Source organism: Adiantum capillus-veneris, chromosome 19 (genome assembly GCF_014529385.1).
Source record: "Adiantum capillus-veneris isolate H3 chromosome 19, ASM1452938v2, whole genome shotgun sequence".
NCBI classification, from domain to species: Eukaryota; Viridiplantae; Streptophyta; class Polypodiopsida; order Polypodiales; family Pteridaceae; genus Adiantum; species Adiantum capillus-veneris.
The window spans coordinates 3,446,411-3,469,259 of record NC_140949.1 but is presented as its reverse complement, the minus strand read 5'-3'; the positions used below and the strand labels follow the sequence as shown (position 1 = coordinate 3,469,259).

Here is a 22,849-nt window from a genome sequence, read left to right as displayed (position 1 = left end):
GCATACAATCAATCGTGATTTTTTTCTTGCCTTGTAAAAACCATGTTGCATTTAGAATCTTTCTCCTCATCTATTGATGGTTTTGGTGTAGTGATCATTGGAGTCTGTTGTTATTTGACATTGAAGATAAGATTGTTTACTACACAAACTCCGGGCAAAGCAGGGCGTTTCACGGTCGTATAAAAACGTAAGGCACATTTGGGTACATTTGGAAGTAGTGTCTCTTTGTAATGTGTTGCTGACTCAAGTGGTTATGTATGTAGTGCCACCAAAAAACTTGTATGCTGTGTAGAGCATGTTTTGTTAGAACATGATCTAGGGAATACCATCCGGCACGAACAGGTAACAATGCCCACAAAGATTGATGACTATAGCTGTGGCTGGCGAACTTGTTTGAATGCCTTGTTGCTCCTCAGTCAAATTTTGGATGTACCGAACGTAAGGAATCGTGTTGTTTCATTGTTTGCTGCAACGTTTGTATTAAAAGAAGCAACATCTTTACTTACTTTCCTATTATCACGCTTCTACAGGAATTTCAATTACATAACTACACCCCCAACTATGTGCGACGTTTTTATGTAATGGCCGTCCAACATATTATAATCTCGGTAAACAGACGTACAAGAGAGGAAGGGGCGAGAGCTGAGGAGTTCAAACATGCTCGCTTTAACAAAATGACGCAGCGCTACAGTCAGACTCAAGAAGATGTTTGAAATATGCAAGAAGCAATAAATCAATCTTATGCGCACATCGCAGAAGTAGAGGAATGGGGTACACGTCGACGGCAAGAGCAAGAACAAAGGGAAGCTTCACAGGTGCAAGATGCATGGGAAGCCATGCAAGAGGCCCATGATTTTGAACAACGTGAAAGGATGCTCGAGACCAGCATCCCCAGAGGCAGAAGTAACAGCAACCGGAGCAGAGGGTAGGGGAGCGGTGGCAGCAACTGGGGGAGAGGCCAGGGGACCAGTGGCAGCAACCGGGGAGAGGACAGGGGACCAGTGGCACAAACCGGGGGAGAGGACAGTAGCAGGGAAAGGGAGCAATAACTTGTATAAATCGTGACAGAAACAACACAATTTGGAAAGTTTTGAGACAATGAAAAGTGTACATTTTTAAAACATTGTTTGACCGCCACAAAATGTCTTTGTATTAGTCATTTTGAAGAGTACATCATGGTTTGCATGGCATCAAAGCTCATTGCGTACACAAGGTATGTGACCTAGCTTTTGATGGAAGCAATTAAGTGAAGTGTATTTGTGAGTGACTTCTTGCACAATGTTGTTTTCTCCTTGCGTCTTGGAATTTGAAAACAAGAAAAAGTTAGATTCTGTCTTAATGTATTAAAGACAATCAAAATTCATCCATTTAGTAAGCACCTTTCTATTGTTGAGACTGAATGCATATAATTTCGGCAAACATGGAAGTTCTTCACATGTAAGATCTACCCTGAGCTGTGCAAGAGTTGTGCTTGACATTGTCTCCATCACAGTAAGTAGACTGTCTCGAAAGTAGAGCTCCATTGATAAAGGTTTGTTCTCGAGGCTAGACTTTGTATCTTGGTCGAGTGGAATAAGCTGCCCACTAAGAAGATGATATCTAAAATAGTAAAACGACACTATGAAATTTTGAGAGCTTATAATGAACTTGCAAATTATGGACTTCTTTTGCAAAATACAGATTTTGCTCTGTGATTGTTTCCTATCCCAATTATCATCTAAAAAGTCCAAACAGCTGTCATACTTGCAAATGAACATTGTTGCAGTAGTTCTTATTTGCTCATCGAAGAAAAAATATACAAACACTTCAAGAGGCATAAATAGTGCGAGCCGAACTATTTTTGTGGCAATTGATTACTTGAGGGAATTTTGTATATCCTGAAACAACTTATTCCTAAAGCTGTCACTAGTTTACGAAGCTGGCAAAGACCAATCCTTGCTGTCAAAGGATGGAAGTGATAAAGGAGCTACACAATCCCAACCAATGGAAGTTTTCGGTTCCACATATGACATATCATAAAATAATATTCCATTATCTGCAAGTTCCTTGTGTTGTCTTCCTCGGTACATTTGCTCACCAATAAATGCATGGAAAGCATCAAAAATCCCAACTATGCTCTCAACTGGTTGCCAATCTGTCCTATACGATGGATAAATATCTGAAACATACCAAAGATGATATCCACCACTTAACCTTCGAATATAATCATGCACTAAGTGAGATGCTCAAAATAACTTACAGTTGGGTCGATGCCTTGGAAAACTTGGAGGAGATGTTTGCAACCTTAAGTCTGCATGCTGGAAAGCATGTTGTATGAGGACCTCTTTCACCCGCTTGCTTTGTGCACACACTTCAAACTCTTTAACTTGTCCCTTGAAAGCCTCCACAAAATCATTGTGTTGCCTCCTCTTCCTTCTCCTAGTTTGCAGTAGAACCCAACTTTCGATAGTTATTTGAGATGGCATCCATGCTTGATCATCTGTGGTATAGCTGTTAAAAATGCTAACAGAGTCAATGGTAGTGCTAGGCCTTCGAGAAGTAGTCATGGTGTGCACTAGAATACACAGAAAAGTTAGCGCAAATATGAACAAGGGAAGAAGTTTTGAGAGGGAAGTAGAGCTACTCAAAGTCATATTTGGGCGGGAACATAGATACTAGATAGAGTCTTCAATGAAAGCTCTGAAATTCCTCGGTACAGAGTTAGTACAACTTATGGCATTTATGCCTTGAAAGCGTGAAATTGTGCAATTTGATGAGCAAAAATAATATTTTCTCCCTTTTTTCTAAAAGAGCTTGGCTCCAAAATGTCGATTTTCAATGTAACGTTAGCTTGGTTGAGCGCCACTCTCTCTCTAGAACTGAAAGGCCCAAAAGTGAGTCCAACTTTCTCCTAATGGCTATTTTATCTGTTTTCACTTGATTTTTTCTTATTTTTCTACTTCTTTAATGTGCATATCATGGTATCATGTGATAGCTTGAAATGAGTGTATCACTTAGAGGAATTGGCATGCTTTACAACACACAATTCGACTATTAGAAGCTCTCGTAATTCCCAAAAAAAGTCAATTTCTACTTGGGCGTGTAGGCAAGGGAGGGAAAGTCTAACGGGAGCTAGTGGAGGGAAAAGGACAAGCCCTTATCCCACATTCCCCATTCCACCTTTCAAGGAGTAGGGCATATATATGAAACCATGTATTACTACTATTATTAGACCAAGACCAAGACCGTGCTTGGGCTCGGGCTCACGGATGATTGGGGTTTTTCTTTTCGAAATTTTTTTCCATCAAGAAAAAACCCGAGTCAAATTTTTAAGTTGATTGTGTAGCGTTCTTGTTTTTATTATTATTATTATTATATTTTATATTTTGATTTTTGAATAAATAACTCTATTTATAAAAAAATTTACAAAAATGTAAAAATTACATAAATTCCTACAAAAAATATAAAATTTAAAACAAAAATTATAAAAATAAAAAAATTATTATAAAAATAGCAAAGAATACAAAAACTAATGAAAAAGAAAGCAAAAAAATGCACTAATAAACAAACTTTTCTCAACCCAAGCAACAAATTTGTGATATTACAACAACATATCTCAATAAAAACAACATTCAAATTGATAGATCTGGCCTACCCCACACAGATTCGTGAATTTTTTTAAAAAAATTACAGAGAAATATTAGCATAGTTGCGTTTGGAGCTTGATACACAACGCCTCCCTGGCAATGCCGCCAAAAATTTTAGATTGTAGGAAACTTGCTCGGCATCATGTGTGAGCCACTGAGGCTGCAAACACACAACCTAGATGTAGAGAAGCTCATGGATGCAGACGGGTGTGTCACTCACATCTGTGTAAATGTCCATGCAGGAAACTCGCTTCGTCTTGTGAAGAGGGAGCTCGTTGTTGCTACTCTACCACCTCGCCACTGCCCTATTTCTCCTCGCTCAGGCTCGCTTGCACTCTCTCTCTCTCTCTCTCTCTCTCTCTCTCTCTCTCTCTCACACACACACACACACACACACACACACACACACACACACACACACACACACACACACACACACACACACACACACACACATAGCAAGAGAGAGCACACGAGAGGAGGAGAGCAAGAGCAAAACCATACATTCGAGAATAAGAAAAAATTAGGTTACATACCACTTATGTGTAGGTCGGCCCTTCCACATATGGACGTCCACACTCGCATTTAGGCAACACCGATCATGAAATCATATTGTTGTGGCTGGCCACCACTATCCCTAGCATGCTTTTGTTACCCATGTATATGTTGGCAGATATTTGGACTTGGATTTATGTAGGATTTGGACTTGATATATGACATTTTGCTGTCGCAATGGACTTGACATTGATGAGAATTGATTATTGAATGATGAGTGTGACCAATGATATCTTGATTCATCAGGGTATGAATATACTGCTTATTCTAGTGGTATGGGACACTAGAATTGGTAGTATGTGGATGACGACATGCATAAGCAATGTTGTTTAGTTTCATAAATTTTTCTTTTACTATGTGATATTTTCGACATAGCATACTAATCGCTGTTTTTGATAAGTATGGTTTGTAGATTCTTATCTTTACACAACGGAGGACAATTGCTTTCTAATCGAGAGGTTTGTAATAGAATTGATATTTTGTTAATTATTGCAGCTCGCAGGTGGAAAATACATGGCTTCTCTATGGAATGTGCAAAGGATAGCAGATTCATTATCATTGTATTATTAAAGATCTCTTTGTGAGCTATAGTCACTTTATGTCCAGGTAGACAATGTGTATTCATTTTTTAGCATTCAGAAATCTATAAGTAAATACGTGCAAGAGGAAAATGCTCACTCTTGCACGGGGGGAGATTGCACCGAACGCGCCTGTGTTATTTTACTCTTCTCTTCTCTCTTCTGTCTTGCCGTGTCGGCCTAGAAATCCGCTCTAGGAGGTGCACTTGCACGTGCTCTCTCTCGCTCTCTGTCTCTCTCTGTTTGCGTATAGTATGGATTATGCATTGTGTGATTCTTCAAGTATGCAAATTTGTATGTTTATGGTTTGCAATGAGCTATTTTGGGTATTTTGCAGGGTCTTGGCACTCCCGTTTGTAGCAAATGTTGTCGAAGAACACTCCAATGAACTTGCGGTAGGGTCTAAAGATTTTCTCCATTAGGCGGTTGAACGTGGTTGGAGCATTTGTCAAAGAAAAATGTATGACAAGATATTCATAAAAATGTTGTAGGGAACGCGGTCTTTGCAATATCTTTATTCACTATCCTATTTGATGATAGCAACTTTTAAGGTCAATCCTACTGAAGTAGGTCAAACCTTGTAGCTTATCAAATAGATCTTCTACCCACAGTACGCGAAATATGTTTTTGATAGTGACACGATTTAATGCTTGATAGTCTACACGCATGCGGTATGTGCTACCTTTCTTTTGCACTAAAAGGACTGAGTGAACAAAAGGGAGAGGAGCTAGGCCTCACCATCCCTTTGTCTACCAGCTCATGCACTTGCCTCATAATCTCCTCTTGTTGAGCTTGAGAAACTCTATAAGGAGGTTTATTAGGCGATGAGCTCCTAGGTAGAAGCTCTATCTTATGGTCATCATCCCCTCATTTTGGAGGTAACTCCATAGGGATGTCATCAATAAATACATCTTGGAATCCATTTAGAAAATTTGACAAGTCTAATTCTTCTTGATTCCTACCACTTTGTTTTGTTAAAACATTTGCATCATTTAGAGACTTTTTAACAAAAGTCATTTACAAGGAAACCGATATTTTCATTGACTTATCAAAAGTAGGTGAATTTACAAGTGGTATAGTACGACCGGACTCATTAGCATCTATATACTATATACATGCTCTTTTTCCTGTAGGTGAAGTAGATTCTCTTTTCAGGGAACTTCATGTTGGCAGCCATGCGGTTGAACCATGGTGCCCCTGGGAAAACATCCTCATGTTGGAGAGGAGAGATAAAAAAGTCTTCTTTGTCAATGTAGCTTTGGACATGAAGCCTCAACTTCCCAATCATGGGAGTAACTGAGGCTTGTTGTCCCTTGAAAGCCCCATCGACAGTTACAATATCTCCCATCTCAAAAGGTTGTATGCCCAGCTTTGTGGCCAGCTCCATTGATATGAAATTGTGAGTAGAGCTAGGATCAAATAGGATGAAGGCATCATGCTCCCTCACAATCCCCCAAGAATATGAAAGGGATGATCCTTTGCAATGATCATCCTCTTTTGGAGCTTCGACCGTGGAAGCTCTAGAAGTCTCATTGCGGGCATTTCTTTGGGGGCAAGAACAATAGCCATGTCCTTGCTCCCCACACTTAAAGAATTTGTGATCTTTACGAAAATCCTCTAGATCTTCAAGAGAGAGTTTATTTTTACCTTTGCAAACTCCTTTCTCCTTGGTCTTCTTGTTGTTGTTGTTGTTGGAATTGCCTTGGGAAGAACTCAGAGTATTTTTCTTCCCTCTCAAATCATTCCAGTATTTTTTTTTGCATGGGCTTGGCATTCCTTTTAGCCTCTTGTTGGCGAGAAGCAACCATAGTGTGGTGGATGAATTCAGCAATAGAACCAGTCCGTTGTGAGTTGGCATACTTGGCCATTTCTTCAGGTAATCCCGCACAAATTGTTTCTTTTGCTCAACGTAGTCTAGCTTTTGAAAGACTGTAGTTTTGAGATGTAAATCCCAAAACTTGTCTACATATTTGTGTAGACTCGTGGGAGAGTAGCTTCAAACTTCTCCATTCAGTAAGCACTTTGTCCTTGGCATCGCTTGCAAGGAATTTCTTCATTATGGAAACTCATAGAGTTTTCCATGTCCTTGGGGCTTCACCATTTATGAGACTAGCCCACCATTGACGAGTAGATTTTTGAAAGTGCATAGCTACATGGCGTACCTTGGAGGACTCTATGAAGCCGTTGTCTCCAAAGGCCGCATTGAATTGTTGGATGAAGGCCAATACTTTGTCAATATCACCAAAGGTGCCATCATAAGTGAGAAAAGAGATACTCTTTCCTCCCTCTTTGAACTTCTTAAGCTTTTGGGACCTTTTCCAAGCAGGGTAGGATTTACGATGTCCTCTCCTCTTGTATTCTCTAGGAGAATAACCGCTACTTTCATCGGAAGTGTGGAGGAAGGTGAAGAAAAAGGAGAAGAGGGTGACCTCTTTCTAACACCATACTAGAGAGTTTGATACTTTAGAAGTAATTTGGGAATCACCAATGTCTTGAAGATTTGTCCACATGAACAGATCTCAAATTGTTTTTTAAAACCAAAGCCTTTCACAAGATAGTATTTGAAAAGATTTTGCAAACTATGCTTTCAAAATTTTGCCTAAGATTTGACCATGTGGTCAAATCTTAAGCTCTTATTAAAAGTGGAAATTGGGAAATTCCCAAAGTCACTAATATGGTGTTTTGTTGCCTTTTTCTTTCTTTGTTTCCTCTCTTCCCTTTCAGAGCGATGAGGAGAAGGACTATAGGATGATCTTTTCCTCTTGGGAGGAGGTGGGGATCGTCGAGATCACCGTCTTTGTGGAGTCACATCTTCAAAGGAATTTGGAGATTCACTTATTTCTCGTTCATTGGATTCCTCCTCTTCTCTTATTCGTGAGAGTCTTCTTTTGGAAGTATCAAAAGAGGCTTCCTAAGCTCTCTTTCTTCTTGGAGAGGTAGGGAAATCCCATAAGCATGAAGTTGTTGGGTAACTTCGGCTTGCAAGGCAGGGTTGTCCATAGCTTGTTGCAACCTAGTAACAAGATAGTTCACAAACATTGGGGCATCATCAGTAGCACCTTTATGTGCAAAATCAAAGTTGTCAATATTCATTATACTCTCTTTATTGTTGTCAGCTATGCTAACTAAACTTATGTATATGCTACTTTGTGCTTTGGTACCCTTAAAAACCTTAGTTGCTACTCTTCTTTACCTTTGAAAATTAGCTTTCAAGCAGCCATACCCGTAATTTAGAGACCATTGATTGCAAAGAGTGGTGAAGAGGGTCTAACATTGCTCGATTAATTATGGTTATTATTGAGCTTGCTAGTAGCTCAATAATGGTTAAGCCAAAGGCAAGCCCTTAGTAGAGACTCCATTATTAAGTCTATAGTCCCCAACGGTGTACCTTGAACTAAGTCCTTTTCAACCAAGATAATAGATCCCTGTCCCACTTACCCTCTTGCAATGAACAGGTCCAACCTTTCATGGACAACTTAAGGACCTCTCTTCTTAAGCAAGAAAAGAGAAACCAATAGCTCTGATACCAATGTAATGGAATATGACTATGACATGGATATTAGTGAAATCTAAATAACCATAGTGAACATTTCCTTTAAGAGGCTTCTTTGAGGAGCATAAGAAGAGTACTTGATTTAAAGTATCAAAATGAACATTACACCTAATTAGCTTGGCATGAACAATACTTGTAAAAGAGAGAAAGAGAGAATTAGAGAAATTGACAACAGTTGAGGACTGGATTTTCTTGGAGCCGCGGTCCCCCCTCCAAAAGGGTTTTGCATTATAGAGAGAGACTTGATACAATACAAGATTTGTGTTCCTTGAGACCCCATTGGTGCATTGAAGATGGAAAGCTTCATGCACCAAGATAATGCCCTTAACTATCTTAGCAAAGCATTAACTTGTCCTCGTGTCAGTCCCAAGACCTCAAACACCTTCAAAGGTGGAGAGAGCTAGCAGGGAATGAGGGTAGGGAAGGGGAAAAAGAAGTAACGTACAAGAAAGACATAGACTCCTCACTTGATATTACTCTTGTTGCTTAGCATAGCATAATATCATAGTAATGGAGATGAAGGAGATGGCAAGCATGCACTTTGGAGCATGGCTCTTGGTTGGATTTGCATTCCATAGCCAATAGTTGTTGGTGTAGGCTCTCAATTTTTGAAGCTTGGAGAAGGATATGCCATGTTCTAGCACAACACACTATGAGAATTAGTGTGTGTGTGTGTGTGTGTGTGTGAGTTAATGAGAGATGGTATATGGGCAAGCACACCCCCTCCTTGCTTGGGTCGACCCCCTCTTCTAGCTCTTCCTTGATGGTGATTGGACCTCCTCAAGCCATACTAACACATGCTTTGCACATATCAAGCAACAAGGGTAGCGTTAAGACAAGTTTCCTTCATACCCCTTTGAGAGAGAGAAAGGGCTTGAATAATGCTTAAACAATTAATTAAATAAACTAAATTCTCATTGGACCCCTTTAGAGGTCAACCAATAGGCTGTAGGCACTACATGAGGCAACATGTGTAGGTGCTTGACATGTGTTCTTGTTTCCTCTTAGGTCTTGGGCTTGCCTTGAGTGAGTGTGTGTGTGTTCTCTCTCATGCCCCTAGCTTTGGGGCTTGCCCCCCTTCTTGTAGGGATCATGTTGACTTTGGAACACCTCACCCTTGAGCACCTTAGTCATGAAGCCCCTCAAGCACCTTAGTCATAATACATGACAAGCACCTCAAGCACCATAGTCAGCAAGCACGACAAGCACCTCAAGTTGGGCCGGGTTACCACCTCAAGCTCATCCCTAGCTTTCGTAAGGTCCTAGGTCTAAGGATTGTTAACACTAACCTTTGGAGGTCTTTAATGAAGCTAACCCTATGGTCTTTCAAGCTCCATTAGCTAGCATTTCTCTTTGATAGACCATCTCTCATTGGACCCACTGACTTTGGTCCCGTGCTTAGATAGATACATAAGCACATGTCTATATTCTAACTCTTGTTCCTGTTTATTCTCCCACATTAAATGATCAGTTTAATATGAGAAAATCATTTGGGTTAGCTAGTTATTAAATTTTATGATAGGTTTAAAGAGAAATGACCTAATTAACACTATGACTAAAGCAATCTCACTTAATAACTGGCCCGACTTAAGAATTAATTGCACTAATTTCATCACAATTATCAAGCAGTAGGGCCATACGCAATGGACCTACTGCCGATCCATTTTGTATTGTGCCTGTGATAGGGCGGGTACACACACACACACACACACACACACACACACACACACACACACACACACACACACACACACACACACACACACACACAAAACACTTGTATTACTATTGGCTATAATTGGTTAACCCCATGCTCTCACACTCTCTCCCACAAAAACACTATATGTGACAGATTATAATTACCCTCTACTTGATTCAGGCTATAACTAATGGTATAAACACACTCACACTCAGATATGCTTTGATATAAACCTAGTTTTTTACACATCTTTGTCTTAGAAATTGGTACCTTGAACCCTTACTAGATTTTCAGACTTCAAACTACTATGTACAAACTCTCTAAATTGACCACTTCCAACAAAGAAATTTTTTAAGGGGATAAACCCCCTTTGTGTCATGAGCATATTACTCACCAGCGTGGGACTCCCCAACCAGGTGGGACTCCCCACTCGCATAAACTGCTCATCTCCTAAGACCCTCATGGGACGATACCCCTTATTGGGCACGTGGTGTATAATACACTCTGTCTCGATCACAGTACGTGGAATTTATAAGGATTATGACTTACAAAGCATTACTCGAGGGCCATTCATGCCCCATCAGCCTCCCATCTCCTTCCCCCTTGCCGCTTACCCCCTTCTATCTCACACATGAAACCCTGCTCTGCCTTTTGAACTCCTACCCTATCCTTCTCTCTCTCATACCTTAGCTTCTACTGTACAATCGTGGCACTGCATCTAGTGATCATCTGCCTTGAAGCTTGGACCCACTGATTGCACAGATTGTGTGGGGATTTTCCACTTTGTGCAATACGTGATGCCTCAAATTGTATGGTTCTACTATAAAAAGAGGTGAGGGTTGCTTTGGCCCCTCACTTAGCTTTGATTGTGTAGTGTGTGTATATGAAAGAGAGGAGTAAGGGCATTGCCACTTACTGTGGAGTTATGGAGTTAATCAAGCATACATCTAAGGTCAGTGTTTACGTGACTGGTTCTGTTTAGCAGCTTACACTTGGGGTTTTTTGGCATATTACTGCACTCTACACATGCTCTAAAGGTTCTTTATAATGCATCATATTGGGTATGCTGTTGGTTTTGTACCTAGGAAGAATTTTGGGCATTGGTTTTCCCCATTGACTGATTCTTCTTTACGATTGTGTTTTTTTTGGCATACTATCATAAAATACCACAGTTTGCACACACTTTGAAAGTTTTTTTTTACTGGCTAGGCGGTCATAGTGCTGTTCATGATTGAATTTGTTTTGCAAAATTGTACTTGGTGTGTTGGCTTACTAAATGACTCTACCGCACGTACTCTGGAAAGTTTCTTTTTTAGATGGTGGCTTGGTTTGTTGGCTTACTAAATGAATGTGCCACACATAGGGTGGCTTCTTCTTACTGTCTGGACTATTGTTGCATTCTTTTAGGTGACTGCATGATGTTGGTATTACTGAAGGATTGTCTGCAGTGTGTTTTTTTAAGAAAAAGCAGGGGGCATCACGTTCACTTTTATATTTTTGCTCAGTTATTTGGTCTAATGTTTGGTATGCCTTGAGACTGATTGAGCAATATAAGGATCCATCTTTGGGCTTCGTTTCTTTTGATACATCTAACTTTGTACTAAAGATCGATTAAATGTGGCAATTGCAATGGCTAATATCTCCGGTTGAAGCAAATGGTTTTTTTGGCATAAAAACTTATGATCTGACATAGGAGAGTATAATGATCTCTCTACTTTGGCTATCTAGCAATGGCTATACCAAACTCAGTTTTTCATCTCAGTTCAATTTGGCAGTTTTAAAAGAGAAGCATGTATGGCATAAAATTTCTTTTATTAAGGATCACATGGGAGGATTTTGCAAAAAAGATTTTAATTTATTGATGAATTTTTCAAACACCAAGACATTCAAGAATGCAAATTACCTAGTACTGCGATTGTAACAGAATATGGGTAATAACATTGATTGTAGCGGAGTGAAAGTAACATTAGTGAGAATTTCCTTAAGAGGATTCTTAATGAACATAAGGAGAGTACTTGGTTGAAGGTAGGAAAATAAACATTATACCTAGTTAGCTTGGCTCGAACAATACTTGCAAAAGAGAGAGAGAGAATTAGAGAAATTAGATTCTCCCTTGAAGAGAGACTTGGTATAATACATGCTTTAAGTTCCTTGAGACCTTGTTGATGCCATGAAGATTGGAAGCTTCATGCACCAATATTATGCCCGTAAGTAACTTGCAAAAACATTAACTTGCCCCCGACCTCAATCCCAAGACCTCAAACATCTTCAAAGGTGGAGAGAGCTAGAGTGAGGAAGATGAAGAGAAGATTTATCTCTACGAGAAAGAAGTAGTCTCCTCACATATAATCACTCTTAGAGCATAGCTTAACATAGTGATAATGAAGATGGAGAGATTGATAAGCATTGCTTTGAACATAACTCTTGGTTGGATTTGCATTCCATAGCCAAGGGGTGTTGGTGTAGGCTCTCCACTTCTCAAGCTTGGAGAGGGAGATGACTTGTGTGCACAAGACACAATGGGAAAGTGTGTGTGAGGCTTATGGATTATATGAGAGAGAGAGAGAGAGAGAGAGAGAGAGAGAGAGAGGATTCGATTTTTCTACTTTAATCTTGCTACAAGCCTATTGGATCAAGCCTTGGGCTAGCCAATGAATGGCTATAACAAGCAAGGGGTGTAGCATTTGGACAAGTATCCTCCTTTCCTTGTTTGAGAGAAAGATCTTAATTATTTAATTGTAGCATTTGGACAAGTGTCCTCCTTTCCCCCTTTGAGAGAAAGATCTTAATTATTTAATCGTAGCATTTGGACAAGTGTCCTTCTTTCCCCCTTTGAGAGAAAGATCTTAATTATTTAATTGAAACTGAATTCTCATTGGACCTTCCTATAGGTCATCCAATCGGATTCAAGCACATTATGAAGGCAATATTGCTAGGGGCCTGACATGTGGCCTTGATGCCTCTTAAGTCTTGGGCTTGCCTCGAGTGTGTGTGTGAGTGTTCTCTCTCATGCCCCTACCTTTAGGGCTCATCTTTGACTTGAACACCTCAAGCACCTTAGTCATCAAGCACAACAAGCACCTTAGTCATTAAGCATGACAAGCACCTCAAGCACCTTAGTCATTAAGCATGACAAGGCACCTTAGTCATTAAGCACGACAAGCACCTTAGCCATTAAGCACGACAAGAATCGCAACCATGACATGTAAACCATGACATGGATGATATCCTTAGCCTTAATAATAGAACCCTCTTCAACAAAATCACTCTAATATATCTAAAGTGCCTCAAAATCAAGCCAACACATGGAAATGGTTTTGATACTTCTTCAGGGTTCTTTTCCACCTCTATACAATTCCTTAACTTCTCAATTCCTTACTCACCTGAAGCATCTCAAGCTTTGCCCTAGCTTGCCTAAGGTCTAAAGTACCTAATGGTCCTAGGTCTAAGGACTTTTAACACTAACCTTTGGAGGCTTTAATGAAGCTAACCCTAATGTCTTTTAAGATCCATTAGATGCACATTGCCCTTTGATAGACTATCTTGTTTTGGACCCCTATTGAGATGTAACCATCTCTCCTCTTGGTCCCCTGCTTAGATAAGTTTAGAAGCACTTATTGTACATTGCTCTTTGGTAGACCATCTCCTTTTGGATCCCTATTGGTCCCCTGCTGCTGCTGAAATAGGTCTAGAAGCACATATCTATAAACTAACTCTTGTTCCCCTTTTATCTTCCCATATTAAATGATCAATTGATATGAGAAAATCATTTGGTAAAGTTAGATATTAGATTTTATGAAAATGATTGCCATATTTTATAAGAAACAAAAACAACGACCATTGTGACAAATTTGGGTCTAAAACACTTGGATCAGAAAGGGTAGTGGCCTTCTGATCAGAATTTTAGGCTATAAATAAACGTAAAGACCTTAAAAATTAGGGTAAATAATAATCTTATTTATAACCTACAAAAACTCACTTGAATATTGAAGGAGTGATAACCTTTTTTATTACAAGTTAAAAATGAACCTAAAAAGGAACAAAAAAATGAAAATACACCTTATACTTAAAGCTAAACAAACAAAAAATCAAATTTACTTTGAACAATAGATTTAAAGTTAAAAAAGGTTGTAAGATGGACATGGATAACAACTGATATGGTCTATCGACACTTGTAAAATGTATTCAAGGCTAACATATCTATTGTCTTGTTTGCATGGATGCAGGTGAGGACTCTATCCTTTCTTGGAAATTTCTTTGGCTTAGCTGATGTCTGTTAGTAATGTACTTGATTCTCGTCACATTCTAAAACAGTCATTGCAAATTACTCCATGTATAAAAACACTAGAATGAGACCTCATTCTCATATCTATGTACAAAAATAATTCAAAGACTAAGTTGTTTTTGTGCTACTCCTTGTCCCTTGTCTAAAGCCAACTGTCTTTTGAACTATTATGTTCTTTTGTGTATATGTATTAATTTAAAACAACAACAACACACACACACACACACACACACACACACACACACACACACACACACACACACACACACACACACACACACACACACACACACACACACGTGTGCACACAGAGTTGAGAATGGGGCGATATTTGCGCTCTGTATATGATTCTCTCTTAGGTGCTGCCCATGCTCACTGCCTTAGCTTACACCTGTAAAACAAACCATCTCGTTAGCGGCACTACCACAAAACCTCTCTCTCTCTCTCTCTCTCTCTCTCTCTCTCTCTCTCTCTCTCTCTCTCAGGCCCAGCTTGCTAGAGCAACTTCAGAATCAATCTCAAGTGGAGATAGGGTTGCCGTAGTCTAGAAAATGTGGAACTGGAGATGCAACGCAAGTTGCATGGTGGGTCGTGGCTCAAATTACTCCTAGTTTGCACTAACTACACTAGAGCTTGCACTAAGCGCACTGCAGCCGACGGCTTACTCCTCGTTTGGAGTTCAACCTTCGTGTCATAGATGAGGACACGTGGAAAGGAATATCATTTTGCCAAACACTGTGGGCTCACATTGAGACATGCTGTCTTTACCCCAATACCATCTACCTACTTGAAGTTAATAGTAGCAACCTTTGACTTGCAAGGAAGAGAGGTTAAAGAGACGTAATGACACCCTCTAGGTACTAAGATAGTAAATGCACCCTATCCAAGGGTCCTATTGCCAGGGATTACATTGGATGAGCTCTTGTAAATTGATGGTTGCTTCCTGCAAATTTCATGTCAGTACTTTCCCGAAAGCATTGTAAATGCAATTCATTAATCATAGCCACTCAAACTTCTGTTACAGTTGGTCATGAGATTAAAAACTCTAGTTTTGCCACTATCCAAACTAAAAGCAAAGTTGTGTTCACCTAATTAGAAAATACCTTTGACAACTTTTATTGCAATGCCCTAGGGAACAATTCCATGGTTACAAACATTTTTTGTAAAGTACAACCACCCATAAAAGACGAGCAAAATGCTAAAAAAAAAATCAACCTTGATCTAGTGAATGCATAAAAAGTGTAGAGAACTCAAAGTCTAGTAAGCCTCCACATGCAAGTGGGGAGCACTCAACCCATGACAATGCTCATTTGCAGTGTGAGTGGGCGTCCACAAGTTGGCATAAATGGCATTTTGGTACACCTACAATCCTGCTACACAAACCAATACGAGCAAGGGTTCAAAACCCCTGCATGGTCAAAACTTACTAGGCCATGCAACCTCAAGTCTTGTAATGTCATGAGCGACCAAAAATATCTGACACAAAAATCCTCACACTACCATACATCACAATCTTGTGCCGCCTTATTATCATGTGGTGAAGGCATGACAATATCGCCACAAAAAGCGACATATATCTCAACGTTTTGGTTGCAACTTGAAATTCATTAGTGCACATTGGGAAGCAAAGGGAGTAGAAAAAGACTCTCTGTTAGGTAGGAGATCTCTCTCTGTGTATAAGCGTGCACGCTTGTATGAGGGAGTGTGAGAGAGTTTACGAAATCAAATTTGTGAGGTATTTGCAAAGTTGCAAGCTTCATCGCTAGAAGATCCTTCTGAAACTTACAAAATTGACAAGGTAAAGCTGACATTTGGGGGCTACCTACACAAACTCTCTCAGTGCCGCTCCTCAATTCAAAGCGATGGGCATCTTCTCATTGGAGTGTGCCTCGAGCTCTTGAAACTTTGAAACCTACAGAATAAGTGAGAGAGAATGCGGCTCCATGTGTTATTGCTCAAACCGCACCCTTAGAATTGCACAATACTTTTATGTCACAATTGTTGCAACCTTGCATAACTCAAAAAACTTTAGACAACCTACCCACGTGTCCGCCATCGGCAAGCTATGTATCAACGGCTCACAAGTTGCACCTTTTCTCTACCATCCCCCTATGGCCTTCTATAGACCAAATACCTAGAAGGTGAGAAGACCTACAAAATTTAGACAAATTTGGTGTACCTTCAAATATAGTCAATTCACCCCTTAGTATAAATTCTTGTGTTCCAAGTATTTGAATTTTTGTTTTCCCAGACCTCGGGTCTGAACAAGGTCCAATGCCCATCCGAAGCGTTATTCGTCTGCTCGCTGCATCGGCATCGCTGCAACGCCACTAGGTGCATTCTCTCTCTCTCTCTCTCTCCCCCCCGCCCCCGCCCCCCCCCCCCCCCCCCCCCCCCCCCCCCCCCCCTCCCTCCCTCCCTCTACTTTCTTGCCTCGTCAGCGGGACTGGTTGGCGCCACTCTCGTGTAGTGACTTACACAGGAAACACCACACACACAGGGACTCGCAGACAGGGCAAGAAGTAATGCCCATTACAGAGGTTTTAAGACAAGCTTTTGGCAGCTCTCAAAGTGTTTATCTTTTGGAAGTGATTTGGTGAGGAATTGTACCTATCCGGATGTGGGATAGATTGATTGGTCCTTCTTGCATCGGTTCCCAGATGAACTCGAGCATTATTGTGATAAGCTTCGTCTTTTGGGAATGCTTCAGGTTGTTTGCCAATGTTATGGCAGACACGTTATCACGATGCAGAAGAAGAGATTGATCCACGAACAGGGTAGGTACTTAAGCCAAATGCCATCTTTAAGCGTAATTGTCACTGCAACATATTCAGTCTCTGTCGAGGACAGGGTGACTGTATCTGGTTCCTTGCTCTACCATGCAATCACAGCGCCCGCTAAGATGAATGCATAGCCTGATGTTGATTGCATTGTAGCTTGATCACACCCCCAATCTGCATCAGAATAGCCTATGAGGAAGGGTGAGGGCAAGGGATCAGTAGACACCAAAATCTTTGGTGTATTGTAGGTACGTTAGGGGTCGCTTAGGACATTGAATGTGGAGAGCTTGGGGAGATTGCATGAAGTGGGCGAGAAGGTTGGCAGCCAAGCAAATGTCAAATCAGGTGCATGTTACCAGATAGTGAACACCCCCCAGAATGTAGGGGAAGGTCTGCATATCACTGTCGGGGGCAGCTTTCAGGAGGTTCAGATCAGCTGGGAGAGGAGTTTCAATGCCTTTACAGCTAGCCCATGTTGTACTTTTGGACCTGTGAAGGATCTTGAAACACTTGGATGCTGATGAAAAAATGGAGAGCTCCTTTAGGCTTTATCGGACATGGAGAAGAAAGAGTTGAGTTCAGCTTTTGTAGTATCAAGTGTTGCCTGGGAATTGCAAATCATCCACATAATGGCAAGGAGGAGAAACACTTCCTGAGTGTGACCGCTATAGAAGTTGGGCTCAGAGTTGAAGTGGATATACCCCAGTGTGTTTATGCATTGAAGAAGTGCCATTACCACTGGCGCGGAGATTGTTTCGCCCATAGACTCAGGGATTTTAAGAACGGGCAAGCATAATGTGGCTGATCAGCAGAGGTGTAGCTGGGCAGTTGCTTCATGTAAATTTCCTCATCAAGTTCACCATGCAAGAATGCTGTTTGAACATCCATTTGACGGAGTAGAGCTGCAATGGCAACCAAGACCCACAAGGAGGTAATGCAGAGTACAGGAGAAAAAGTTTCACCATGGAACGTGCGAGAAGCCAGCTTCGTAACAGCATCAGCATGATATCTCTTGCGCAAGAGCCATTTGCATGTCACTGGCATTCGATCAGCTGGTGCAGGTACAAGCTCCCAAGTCTTATTATCAATCAAGGATTGTAAATCTTCACCCATTGCTCAGCGCCATAGAGAAGCCTCAAGGCCAGACAAAGCCTCATCCGTGTTTATTTCATCAACCTGTTCAGAAGATAAAGGCAGTGACCCGAGGCTTTTTCCAGAGCATGGGCAGTGTTCAACCCACTCAAGTGCTTGGCGATGTGGAGATGTCAAGAGAAACTCCAGATATTTACATCTCGCTGAGGCATTTTTTCTGCAGGTGCTTCATGCCGATGAAAGTAGTAGTTTTGAGATTGCTTCTATCATAGATTTCCTTGAGAGAGAAAAATCTGGGAGGCTTTGCTTTGTGTTTTAGTGGACTCATCAGAGAAGGCTGGTAAATGGATTTCACGGTAGGAGGAGGAGGTGCTGGATTGGTGGCAGCAGCTTGGCATCTTTTTGGAGGGTTTGTTGGTGCTTGTAGGCAATCATGCTCCTGAGGGGAGTGTGATCCTTTATTTGCTATCTCTGTGCTCACTGTTGGGCTTTCACTTGAGGTTGAATCTAAAAGGTTAGCGGATGGGACCAGTGCCAAGTGGTATGTATGGGGGGATTGAGACTAAGGAACAAAGGTGTTGGATTTTCACCCAAGGGATCAAGGAGGAGCCTGCCGAGGGGTTAGGATTTGATTAGGGGTGGCTGGAAGTTGTTGCAGAGGCGGAGCAGGAAGCTGCAATGCAGGAGGGTAATAAGAGGTTGCATGATCTGTCTCCTCCCATTCACCTTGGGGGAGAGGTGGATCTTCAAAGATAGGATTTGTTGAAGGTCCAACTCTGTGAAAAGGAGCTGCCATCTCACTTTTCTGGGGGCCTATCAAGGAGGCTTCATCGAAGTACACGGAGTGAGAAAAGTGGAACTTTCACAGCTGAGGGTAATACAACCTTTAAGCCGTCACTCTGAAGCGATCACCATATCCAACAAACACCATCTGGGTGCTGGTAGCATCAAGCATTTGTCCGTTGGTCACTGCTTTGACTGGGTATGCTGCACCAGACACTCCAAGGCGTTGAAGAAGATTGGGGCTCTTAAACCAATGAAAGTAGGGAGTGTGCTGAGGATCAATTGAGTGAGGCGTACGATTTTGAAGATAACAAGGAGTAGAAACTGCTTCTTCCCAGTACGTTTTTTGTAGTCCAGCAGTGAGCATCATAGCTTGAGTAGCTTCAACCAGGGTTCGGTTCCTTCTTTCAGTGACCCCCTTCTGCTGAGGAGAGTAAGGGACAGTGAATTGTTGCTGAATGCCTTCATTCTTGCAAAATTGTTGAAGCTCAATTGAAATGTATTTGCCTCCGTTGTCAGAGCCAATTTCTTGTACTGGCAGATCACGTTGATTAAAGGCGAGGCTGCAATAATCTTTAGTGAAAGAAAACACCTGAGATTTTAGCTTAATGAAGTACACTGTAGTATACCTGCTGAAAATTATGAACGTGAGAAAGTAAGTGCAGCTGTGGGGGAAGTCTGAGTCTGTAGAACTGCACAAGTCACTGTGAATCAATTGGTTAAGCTGGGTGGACATTATATGGGACCTGGGAAAGGGTTGGGTTTATGGTAAGTGCAGCCTTCACAAATATGAATTGGTGATAAAATCCGAGAAAGGCCTTGGCACAGGTGCATCTTTGCCATGTGATGCATTGTGGGTGCATTGATATGCCCAATGTGGTAATGCCACGTGAGACTAGATGTTGCTCCTGAAGCCAGTAAGAGCAGGGTTGTCGACTTGTTGGACGTGGGCTTTTGGGCGGCCATTGTGCCGCCTGGTCCCGGCTGTGTGCGACATTCTCTGTTGATATGTCCATGGCGTCTGCAGTACCTGCAAATTCTAGTTGGAGTGGTATTGTTGGATGAATTTGCAACAGGAAAGGTGTTCTTTTGAAGCTGGGATGATGCTGCAGGTACGTAGCAGTGAGTGGTACTGATGATGAGGCTGAAGTGCTTTGCATAACATCTTTTTGGAGGATGCGGGAGGTAACTGTCTCAATGGAGTGACCTACAACTGATACTTGAGTTGTAATGAAAGGATGCCATGAGGAAGGAAGTGCTGCCAATAACAACATTGATTGAAGGCTTCATCCAATTGCAGGCCTGACAAGAAGGCGTCATCAATGACTGTACGACATTCATCAAGAAACTTTGGTGTGTCTTGTTGTCAGAAAGAGATGCAGCAGGAAGTTTATTAAGTGTTGTGATTTGGATGACAAGCTCCTCATGGTGATAAGTAGAACGCACGAAGTGCCACCTCTCTCTCTCTCTCTCTCTCTCTCTCTCTCTCTCTCACACACACACACACACACACACACACACACACACAACTGTGCAGAGCAGGCACAGTTACATTATGTCTACGTGATGTACATGGCAGAACTACACACCAAGAGCAATATGGCGGCAGTGGCATCAATTCATGTGCCCTCTACCTGCCATGATTTGGACCAGCTACTGGACAGTTTCTCGGAGGCGGCGACGAGGTCCATCGTTGCAGCGGAGGCAGCTGCACAGGCGGAGCTTCTTGCTGCGACGGCAGCGGAGGAGGCTGCCGCAGCATACTTGGCAGCCGCGGACGCGGTGGGAACACCTTCTTTTGAAAGCCTTCGAGACATTGCGGAGAAAGCAGAGAGGCTACTTGAAGCCCTCACCCTTGCCGCGGCACATGCTTCGCAGGCGTACACAGATGCATCGGCCGAGTCCATGCATGCTTCTTCTGCTGCCTATGAAGCTGCGATATTGGATGATGATGATGACGATGCTGATGAAGATGAAGCTCTCAAGGACGAGCCTTCCCAGGCAAAGGACACATGACACTAGCTGCCCTGACATTTACAAAAAAAAAACCTAGCCGTAAATGATTCAGTGACCCCCTACATAGAAAGATTTGGTGTCATTGACAAAAATATCCACTAAATTTTTTTTTGCAACTTAGTTTGTAGCCATCTTGTGCAGAATACATTGGTATCCTCATTTAGTGCTCCTATGCTCTCAAGTTCCAACACTGGGGTTGTTTGTAGCCTGGACATGCATTCAGCTTGGCCATTAATACACAACAGCAAGATTTGTAATCGCTTGGGTTGGAGGCCATACCCACTAGAAATCAGCACCATGCTTTGTGCTCTTGCATCAACAAATAGACAGATTGAGATGAAGATTTCGCCATAACACTGTACGTTGGTATGAAAGGTTTCAAGAGGGACACAAAAATTAATAAGTATGTGCATGCATTTGTCAAAGAGAGAGAGAGAGAGAGAGAGAGAGAGAGAGAGAGAGAGAAATGAAATGAAATGTTATATTAACATCTTCAGAAGGCCAGAATGACCTATGAGATGAGAGAGAGAGAGAGAGAGAGATTACATGCAAGTAAAGTTAGATAGGGAGGGAGATTGCAGAAGAAAGCACCTTGTAATCTTTTGACATATTTTCTTTCTTCCATTCAGTTGCTTGTATAGTGCAACTATCTCGATTGTCTAGTTATGTCATTCTTTCAGTTTTTCTTGGGTTATCTGCCTTTTGCATCTTCTTCAAGGCGACTCCTCTTCAGGGCTGAAAATTGCTAGGTGCTCTCACAATTCGCGCTCATTGAGGATTGAATTGGTTTGTTTTGAGCACTTTGTGCACAATTTTTTTTTTCCGAGAAAAAGATCCTTCTATTAGTTAATGAAAGCTGCCCGTAGGGCTACAACCACCTCTGCAAGAGAGGGCTACGACAAACATGATGGGGACTCTCCCAATGAAGGAACAACATATATACAATGAGGCTAAATCAAGGGATGGGAGGAGGGAAGAGCCACACAGGTGGTCGGTAGTGCCATTTGAGCACACCCTGGACAATGGTATAGAAAGGCCTAGGGCGCCAGAGTCGAAGGAAAGCCTCGCGGCGCTCCCGCATGCGGTCGGAGCTGCCCGGTAGTCCCTCAAGCTGTCCTCTGAGAGTATGGATCAGCTCTAGCCAAAAGTCACGAATAGTCTTTGCTGGCGGCACAGAGCGGGCCTCAAAAATGTGGAAACAGCGGGCCCGCCAGATGAACCATAACGTCAGGCCATTGATGAGCTCCCAACACTCTTCTCTCTCACTGCACCACTCCTGTGGAGTAAGCTCTGTAGCAGGCTGGAGTGTAGGACGCCCCCCCTGTATCACTATCATCCTGTTGGTGGAAGATAGCTCAAACTGAAGTGCCGGGCCCGTGAGAGTGGACCAAGCCGTTGCCCCCCAAGTGTACTGTCTAGCCGTGGAGAGAGTAGGCATCAGCCGAAGAACTCGTAGCCACACCTGTTGGGCCGAGGGACAGTCCCAAAGACAATGACGCTGACTCTCCACCAACTGGTCACAGGCTGCACATGCGGCCAAGAGACCACTATGCACAAGCCAGCTTCCTATTGCTGTAGCTCTGTGTGCAACCAGCCAGGTGAAACAAAGTGACGCGCCTCGGCTGTCTGGAGTCCCACAGCCTCTGCTAAAAGGCTGCCAAGAACTCGACTGTGAGGCTCTCCTCCTGCCAATGACGTGCTGCAGCGGGGCGGGCCTCTCTCTGTGTTGCAAGTATATGACATCCAAGCCGAACAGTGTACTGAAAGAAGGGGACTCCTGGGTGGTCTGCAGAAGAGAAGGGGTCCCTCCATAGCCACTCACCAGGATCCCACTGTAGTCGTGCCAGTGGACAACACTCCCAAGCCCATAGCCTCCAGTGTC

At 42.1% G+C, this 22,849-nt stretch overlaps 1 protein-coding gene and 1 pseudogene across 1 annotated transcript; one reads left to right on the top strand and one right to left on the bottom strand.

Annotated features, from left to right (window-relative positions):
* Positions 1-16,551: 16,551 nt before the first annotated feature.
* Positions 16,552-21,321, top strand: LOC147433472 (uncharacterized). The gene is made up of 2 exons (XM_086490148.1): positions 16,552-16,630; positions 20,531-21,321. The coding sequence occupies exon 2, from the start codon at positions 20,551-20,553 to the stop codon at positions 20,965-20,967; it is 417 nt and encodes a 138-aa protein (XP_086346274.1). The 5' UTR covers positions 16,552-16,630; positions 20,531-20,550; the 3' UTR covers positions 20,968-21,321.
* LOC147433473 (secreted RxLR effector protein 161 pseudogene) lies at positions 16,872-17,474 on the bottom strand (annotated as a pseudogene).
* Positions 21,322-22,849: the final 1,528 nt, after the last annotated feature.